The following is a 9,349-nucleotide window of genomic DNA, read 5'->3' on the forward strand; positions in this document are numbered from 1 at the left end:
ACTGAAAAGGAAGTCTGCTCACCCCTTTCCTTAGCCCTTACCCTTCCATTGCTGTCCTTCGAGTCGTCATCACTCAGAAGGCAAGGGCTCCCAAGATGATCCATCTCTTTGGCCTGGCTGAGTGGGAGGCCCGTTAACCGGGGCACAGGTTCACATAAATGTCCAGCAGATTTCACACCACCACCAACACTATGCTGGAGAACAGGCAAGACAGGTTCCAGAGTCCGGAGCTCTGACAAGACATGGATATAGATTGTGTATGAGAACAGCAAGGAACATATCACCTCTCCAGACAGATGGGGTACTGCCATATTGCAGTGGCAGCAGAGATGACATTACTCTGTTGGCCATCAGACTTAAACCTACTGCATGATAAAGGCCTCAGCCCTTGGCTTCTGGTGAGCAGCTGTGTTTGACAGAGAAAAGCAGAGAGAAAGAGATTGCCCTTGTCAAGAAGATTCTTATCTGTTCCTATCCATTTTGATTTTAGTAAACATTGTCTTCTTCCCAGTTACTAAAAGAACTCCTGGTTTTTAATAGCTATATGCCTTTGTAGAGGTAAGAATCAACATTTCCTCCTCTTTGCTGGAATATTTTAGAGGGCATTTAAAGAAAAGCTTAGGATTGTTAGAGTGTTACCAAAAACAGAATTGTGTTCCTGAAGCTAGAGAATTCATTTTCCCCAAGGAGTTTCATTCTAAATTGTAGCAGATCAGCCAACTCTCTGGGCAGCCTGATTAAAGGCTGATTTTCTTAATGGGAATAGCATAGTGCAGCTCATTCTGAAATACTCTCCAACAGAGTTGTTAAAACTCAGAGAACTAGTCATTCCTTACATGGCTTCAGAGTTGATAAAATCATGTGATAGCCAAGCAGTAAAAAAGGAATAATTTTCTTAAATCAGGATTTTTTCCCCTGCGGAATGGTCAAGTCAATAACAAAAGAGAGAGAGAGAGATGGTTTAACGATATAACTCATTTCTAGTCAGAATGTATCCAGCAAAAATGTCACCTTACTTACTCAGCAATACTTCTCCCTACTTGCATTCAGCACCCTAGCCGCATATCAGCAATAAAGGAATCATTCCTATGGGGCATGCCCATTATTTGGCAGAACTAATGCTGAGCTGAGGGACCAGTGGATCTTATCCCTTTTTCTGCATCAGCAAAATTATTTGTTAAATTCTCATCTCTCCTATCGCTACAAACCCACAGATGGCAAAGGGACGGCAACGGTGTCATTGAGGTTTTCAGCTTAAAAGTATTTTCTGACACAGATGCACCAGACACTGCATTTTGTCTTGTGGAACTCTTATTACTAGTGATAATGCAAGGCAGGGAGGGAAGAGAAGCCAGTAGGCATCTCCTACCCCAGCCTCAGTTTGCAATATTGACACATGCAGATAGAGTAGGGGAAGAGATTTGTAATCATAAACCTAGAGTATGTGGTTTGAGGTAAATGAGTTGCAAAAAGGGAACCTCAGTTCATTACTCAGCATTTAATTCAGGCTTGTGCTTTAAGAGGACAGAAAGCTCAGATCCTGCACAGGCTGGATCTTTTTTTAAGTCTCTTTCTCTGTAAATGGAAAATTCACAAGGACTTCCTATCACACAAGGTTTCACTATTTCTCCCAGTGCAAAAATAGGCAATGCTGATGAGTCTGCTTCAGATCTCAAGGGGTTCGGTTCAGAAACTGCTCCAAGGGAAGGTTTTCTCCTTCAAGTGTAGGAGGAAGGAGTGGGAACATTTCTCATTTCATGCTAAATGCCTTGTTTTTCTCTAATCTTTGTGACATTAGAGAGTGTGCAGGGAGATAAAAGGTATGAGCATGAGGTAGAAGAACGTTTTCCTTTCCTGCTGCGCATTTCCGGGGCCCCAAGGTACCCCTCCAGCTCCTGCCATTCATAACCCCATGCTGGAGTCATTTTCACTGGATCACCAGAGCACATCTCCCAGTGACTGGGCTCTGGGGGAGCCATCTGAGCACATCAAGGAATTGAAAAAAGTTACAGAATGGTTTTCGACCGAACTTTCACAGTGCCTCCCATGGCACCCATGGTCAGGATTCCTATGTTCATTTTAGGGCAGTCATGCCCTGTACCTACCTAGAGATTTAAGGGTCTTCTCTTCACTTCTGCTGCCTGATCTTGGCCTTAAAAAATTGAGGATAACAGAATATATGAGAAGATAGAAAGAGAAGGGGGATAGCATTAAAGGAGGCAAACTTTCTTAGCATGGTCATTTTGATGATGGAGGAGATGCAACCCATAAAACCAACAATATGCAAAGCTGATTAATTGCCATTAAATTTTCAGTTGCTGGAGTCACAGAGAGCTCATCAAGCTCCAGATGAAACACAGAAGTCACTCCTCAATTTGGGCCTTAACTATCCAATTCTGCTGTCTCCTTTTGAAGGTAAGTGGCTCTCACTGTTAGATACATCCTTTCGGAATCAGCAAGAGATGTTAAGCCAGTCATAAGGCTGTATTAAGGGCAGCTACCTTTACACTGCTGTAGAAGCCTAACTTTGCCTGGTGCTGACTTCAACTGATGACAGTATCTTGTTACACACAGTAATACCACTGCTGTGTCCTGAGAATAATAGTACATCTCCCTGCTCTTTCAAGGAGAAAGAAGGTTTGTCCAACTCAACTGGTAGGTAAGTATATTCAGATTGCACTTTAAAAGCCATGCTGAAGCTTTTAAATTGGAACTATATTTCTATGACTCCTTATTTATAGTTATAACTAGGATAAGGTTGACAGCTAGATTTCCACACGCATACCCAAGCAAATATCTTTCCATCAGTTACAGCTCTATAACTGTTCTCTAGCACCTTGCCCCCTTTGATCTTAAAACCATATGTAAATATTAAACATCTATAGGATTATACATCTATAAGCCGAGATTTATCTGGGCTCTCATTTCACAGTGAAGGCCCAGACACAGGGAATTTAAGACTGACATTTACAGAAGCAGCATCTGAATTTGTAGACAGCTCTACAATAGCCAATAATTGCCCTAACATATTCTTGCAGGTACAGATATTGGCAGCCAAAGATCACATGCAAAAACCAGATGCTGTATTCAGATCCATGCAATAGAGTTCCCAAATGGCACCACAAAGATTACAGAATGAATCAGTATCAGAGTAGAGCACCGGACCTGCTTTTAAGATGCTCGTAAGTCCTGCCTCCTCCTCCCCCCCACCACCCCTGCTCTTAGAGTGTATGATGCTGGTTTTGACATTGTGCTGGATCATCATAGATATGCAAAATGGTGAATGCACAGAAGTTTGCATAAATATATTGGAGAGCTGACTGTGGAAAATAACCTCACGAGATGAGAAGTGCGAGGTGAACGGCATATCGGAGAAACAGACACCTTGGCTTACCTCATCTCCAGGGCCTCTTGGAAAACCAGGGGCTGAGAGTTTGGAAGAGGCGCTGCAGCACTGCCAGGATCCCCATCTGATGGTCTCGCTGACTTGGGGATAGGGGGAATCAAAGCCACTCCCAGTGACTTCTTTCCATCCCCACCACTGCAATACAAGGGCAGCAGGGAAGCCTGGAAACAGTAGAATGCAGTGCTCAGCTCGAGCATCCAGCCTTCCCCCTTCGATGCCACCAGAAGTTTAGCCATGCTCTTAGCTAGGACTTGGCAGGAAAAGTCAAACTGATGGAGCAGTTTGGTCTAGGATGGGCAATGGAAAGGGAAGTGGTGAGGGAGAGACCGTGTCCCATGCTGTTGCCAACTTCCTCCCCTCGCTCACCTCTCTGGCAGTGGCTGCATTCCCACCTGGCATCTATCTGCTTGGCATAAGGATGTTCTGGGGTGCCATTGCCTCTATTAGCCTTTCTGATGGTACAGGAATAGGTTTAGATCACCATCCTCTCATTGGCCCTAAAGCACCTACCAGCCATTGCTGAACTCCAGCCAAGTCTCCACAGTCATTTTGTACTCTGACAAAACCTGCTTTTCTCAAGCCCATAATTTTTTCTGCTTCTGCCCTTCCTACAGTCCCCCACCAGCCTTTCAGCCCAGATGCTAATGTGCTCTCTGGGTGCTCGCTGCTCGCCAGGTCCCACACAGTTCATCATTTCAGGTTCACTGTCATGTATTAAGTTCAGCAGAGCTCCCTATCCTGCTGCTCTGTGTAAGGTCTCTGCCTCCTGAAACTACTTGAGGCTCCCCATGCCACAGCTAGGAAGGGGGGATGGAGGGAATGGGGGCAGATGCACACCCTTCCTTAGTATCCCATCATTCTTGTCATAGCTAAAGAGCCAAATCAGGACCTGTTCAAACTCCAGTAAAACCAACAAAGTTAATGTCAGGGATACATTTGGCTCTGTATCTGCACGGCTGAAATCAAGTACACTTTATTTACTGGTAATCCTGTTTACAAAAGCTGTTATTCATCTGCCTTCTCCTGCCCACCACAGCAAAACCAAAACAACTGCAGCTTCTGTCCCTCCTGCAAAGGCAATTGAGTGGATGGGGTCTGGACTCCATTCCCCAAGGCCAGAATTGCCACTTCCCATCACTTACCCCTGGGCAGACCCATGGAAGAGGATGAAGCTGCACAGGGGCCGCTGAACTCTAGAAATATTATTAGAGACAACTGTGCAGAAGGACATGGCTGTACAACTCAAAAGCTGAGACAACCTAAAGTTGAGTTTGCAGGACTGCCTGCTCCAGCAAACATCTTTTTCCACCTAAACCAAACAGAGCTGATATAAAAAGCCACCAAGACATCAGCGTGTCTGCAACAGTAACCACAACGTACAGATAGTTCACAGATACGTGTATTTTACTAACTGTAGAAGGATATGCTTGACCAGATTAGACACATTTAGTTGCTCTGACTGGTTGCACATGTTTTCTCAGTCGTAAAACATAGCAGGAGCCACCAGAGAGCACAGAAACTATTTAAAGACCTCTTCTCCTATTGATTTATGCTGAGGACACGAAGTCTGCAGTACACACATTGCAAAGACAGCCTGAAGCGCAATGTCCAGCTGAGCTCTTCCTTGGCTCAGCTGCTTCCCTGGGCTTGCACCACAGGGAAAGAAGATCTCAGAGCTCTGCCTACAGGAAATAAACTGAGGATCCATCACACGTGATTTGGCTTGTTTTCCTTACTTTATATCCTTTTCCCTCCGACATCAGCTCCTTGTTATTCCCATCACTGTCATCACAGCCTGTGCCATCTTCCCCATGCTCCTGCTCTCCGTTGCTCATCCTGCTGGGCTCTGAGGAAGGAAGGCTGTTCTGGATGGGAGGCACAGGGTTGGAGGTTACCAGGAGCCTCTGGGAAGCTGACCTGGAAACTACTGTCTTCAGGGTCATCCCCGCAGGGTCACTGCAGTCAGTCAGACCTGCAAAGCAGACACACAAAGCATAATAGAAGCAGCACTGCAAACTTAAACCACCTGAAGCTACATATTTCATTGGACAGATTTCTTGGAAACGTCTAAATAACTGAACAGGGAAACATGCTTATGCTGGCAGCCGCTTGAAGCAGGCCAGTGGACAACTTACCCACTTCCACAGAGCCACCAGAGGAACACCCTGGTCCTCTGGGCTCCTGTCAGACAACAGGCCCACGGACCTGTGCTTACCCAGAATATGTCACCTGCACATACGCCTTCCTGCTCCTCTCCCTGCTCCCTGTACACCCCTACAGCAACAGGAGGGCTACGCAGGGGACTGAGAGCAGGGAAGGTTATTGCAGGGGGGCGCATGCAGGGGAGAATGCGCACTGGGAACGTGCGCTAGCTCTCTAGGCTGGGAAAAGACCCTTCTTCCCGCAGGAGAGCGTGCAGGCTCCCACCTTACCTCTCTGTGAGGCTAACAGATCCTCAGACATCCTCCTCATCTTCAGCTTGTCCTTGTTCTGAATGGCTTCTGGGGCAGCGCTGCTCACCTCCCTCTCTCGGGGGTCCTGGGTCAAGGCTTGGTGAGAAAGGTGGGAGAGATCACCTCCACCCCCAGCGCTGAGGTCGTGCACACTAGCCTTGCTGACCCAGCCATCCAGGGGAGAGATGGCCCTTGGGTATGGAGGTTTCTCAACTCCATCTCCATCCCATAAACTAGGCTGCTTCTTCATGTGGGTTGTTAAGATGGACTGAAAAGAAGCTGTAGATCGGGTAAAAGGGAACAAGTGAGTTAGTTGACCTCACATCTTTACAATCAACCCATCTAATGAGTGAGGCATTAAAGGTTTTTTTAATCATTCAGAAGATCAGTTTGTTTTTATTTTTCATAAAACTAGCATCAGTTTAATTCTTCTGAACAAGATTGAGCTAGCAAGCCAGGAGAGAGACGTTGAAGGCCCCACTGGTAAGAAGGGAAAAAAGATTCCCATTTCAGGACTTGGCTTCTGTGAACACTACCAGTAAAGACCCACATAGTGCTAGTGGTATTTCTGGAAAGCAGAAAGACATCTCAGCAAGCAGGCAGACCTTGCCAGTGTTTCTACAGCACCATCCCATCCTTAAGGTCAGATCTGATGGGCAAGCAGAGGAAGAACTGGGAATTTACCTATGGCAAGACCACACATTGATAGCAAGGATAGAAACTCACATCTCATTACCATTTTGGGCCACAGCCCCTGTCCTGGCTGGCAGTAATAGTGATTTGGCTACTGTTGATAAAGGAGAAAGCATAATGAACTAATGACAGAGAGATGTGATGCCATGCCCACACTGGAGGAGGGCAGGATCATCTACAGCTTTCTGTCAGCCACCTACTCTGACACAGAGCCAGCACACGAGGACTGACCTCCAAAGACCATTTCTCCCTGAAATCAGGTTGGGTTTTTTTTATGCCACCATTGCATATTCAACCCCTTTCCATCCTCACCTTCTTCTTCCGCGGTCCAGCTGCTGCCACAAAACTGCAAGTTTGAATCAATGCTCCCACCTCGCAGAGCTGTGTATCTGGGTTTGAATTTGGGAATGCTCCCACAGTAGACAGCAACTGAGGCATGGTACTTAGCTTTAAAATAAGGACAATACAAATGACTCAGATTCACAGCATTTGATACGGTGAGGAAAAAACAGACACCCCTTCTCCACAGAAGACTAACACACCAGCAGTGACCTGCAGTCCTGGCCTCTGCAAGGGTCTGTTGGACCTCACACTATTCCACTTGGTGAGGCACTTGCACTCCAGCACTTTGACAGCTGAACGTTCTACAAATGTGCATGTGTTTTGCTAATTGCCCATCCACTACAGGATTTCTTTCCTCTCCTTTCAAAGGGTAGGCAACCCACAATGGTCTCTAGAATTTGACAATGTCTAGTAAGTAGATGCTTTCCAAAGCTAGTTTGAAAGTCCTTTGTTTCTGTAATTCCCACTCAATTTTGGGTTGGGTTTTGTTGGGTTTTTTAATTTCTCTTCACAACAAAGTACTAGGACACAAACAATTAATCACCAGGTGTTACAACTAAAAGAAGGTTTGCACTCTGCATTGGAAGTCCCCAACATTCAGTGGGCTTATTTGATTACTGTATCTGTAGGATGAGAATTGTCCAAGCAAACATTTTCTCCTTTGTTCTGCTTCACTGTGACAGGGGTTTACTCCCTGCTTTCTTTACCACAGACACACCCAAAACCAACATAAACATGGCCTGCCTCAAAAAATTTCTGATCTTGGCTGTTCCTGAAAATTCAAAACTATACACAGCGTGTTTCCCTGCCCATTGTCCTGGCCAATATCCTCCCCATGACCCAGCCTCTAAGGCTGGGCTCTCACTTGTACAGCATGTAGAATAGCTGCTGCACTTGCCGGCATCTCCGGGGTCTCGTGATCAGCGCTTTGAATGCAGCTTTTGTACACGCTCTGCCTCCCTGAGCCGAGCAGCATTCCTGGGCACCGGCACTGCCGCTGAAGGCGAACATCCTCCAGGCAAAGGCTGCAGGAATGGGATTGCAACAAGCCCTGGCTGAAGAAGTCGCCAGTCTGCTGCAGCCCTTTACCTGCTGTGAAATCATCTTGTGTTGCCATGGCGGAGGGGACGATGGGCTCTTCGCCCCTCTTGAGAGTCTACTCGATGTGCTGCTGGTCGCTGGGCCTGATACAGCTGCCGGTGGGTTCCCCTGCAGCATCAGGAACCTGCATGGAAAAATAACACTGCTAGTACAAGTGACAGCCACCGATCCCTGGCATCGCCCTGCCTACAGGGGCTCCTGCGTACAAAACTGCTCAAGTCAGGTGGTGTACAAAAACATAAAAATATATTCAAGCCATGCATTTTCCACATTCTGTCAAAATCATGGCCACGAAGTCCAAATGCTGGAGGAAGACTGCTGTTGGCATAACAGGGGAAACGTAACTCCACCCCAGCAGCTGCTCTCCCCATGGCTGTACAGGAACAGCAGCAGAGACAAGCCTCTCGCCGCGCCCACTGCTCTTGGACCCAGCGCAGTGCGTTGGAGTTGTTCCCACTGAACTCAGCGCTGCCGCTGCAGCAGGAGCATTGTTTCACACATTTGATAACAAAGAGCTGTAATGTCACACCAGACTTGCCCCAAGAACAACTGAAAAAATGAAGGGTTCCTTAATCTTATTAGCCCATTTCTTATGGCCTAAGTGAGAGGTTAGAGGGCATTTTGCAGAGCATACCTTAGGATATGAGGTCAGGATCATAAGCCAGCAGTAAAATTCCTATAAACATCAGTGAGTACAGAAGGATGTCAATGTGAACTGCTTTTGAAAATCCATTCATAGGTGCCTCTAAAGCTCTGCAAACAGAGTGACTATCACATGGTAGCTAAGTGCAGCCAGAAGGATCAATCACAGACACAATTCAGTTAGTTAAATTATTACAGAAGGAAAAATGCCTCTGCACTCGATGGAAGAAGTAAAGACAGGTCCCTATTAATGTGTTCTGCAAGCTTAAAACAAATAACAAAGAATGCCTGTACAAGGACTTTAGGTACCCTACTATCAATCAAACTTACAATCAGATAAAATGGTATCCTCAAGCAAATTTCAATAGAAATTGTTCATATTGCAGCAAGGCCCTGTACTGCTCCACCCCCCGCCCAAGAGATTTAACTCTGCTCAAAAGCTGTCAAAGCATTCATCTGGAGTAAAGCAAGTGATTTCAGAAAGGCTGGAGTTAGCTGAGACAGTTAACCCACTTCTGGCTTTCACCCTTTTTGTTAGTCTAGATAAATCCACAGAGACAGCTTAAGGTCAAAGAATGAAGGTGCTTAGAGGGTTTTTAGAGCCTAATTCCCATTACTTTCAATGAAAGGCAGGCACGAAATACCCTTAAAAATACAAATACAAAGTCTATTTGGACTGTGTACTTTAAAACAAGGAATGGAGGTATCATTG

General features: G+C 46.0%; 1 protein-coding gene across 1 annotated transcript in view; it reads right to left on the reverse strand.

The window, feature by feature from the left end:
• TOGARAM2 (TOG array regulator of axonemal microtubules 2) overlaps positions 1-8,011 on the reverse strand; it is a 33,570-nt gene extending 25,559 nt beyond the window's left edge. Inside the window, exons 1-7 of the mRNA XM_075148171.1 lie at positions 7,984-8,011; positions 6,849-6,999; positions 5,839-6,050; positions 5,143-5,378; positions 3,395-3,567; positions 2,106-2,152; positions 42-232 (exon numbers count right to left, since the gene is read on the reverse strand). Of these exons, the coding sequence (XP_075004272.1) occupies positions 42-232; positions 2,106-2,152; positions 3,395-3,567; positions 5,143-5,378; positions 5,839-6,050; positions 6,849-6,999; positions 7,984-8,011 (1,038 nt within the window). The remainder of the gene's footprint in view (positions 1-41; positions 233-2,105; positions 2,153-3,394; positions 3,568-5,142; positions 5,379-5,838; positions 6,051-6,848; positions 7,000-7,983) is intronic.
• Positions 8,012-9,349: the final 1,338 nt, after the last annotated feature.

The sequence above is a fragment of the Calonectris borealis genome, chromosome 3 (genome assembly GCF_964195595.1).
Source record: "Calonectris borealis chromosome 3, bCalBor7.hap1.2, whole genome shotgun sequence".
In the NCBI taxonomy this organism is placed as follows: domain Eukaryota; kingdom Metazoa; phylum Chordata; class Aves; order Procellariiformes; family Procellariidae; genus Calonectris; species Calonectris borealis.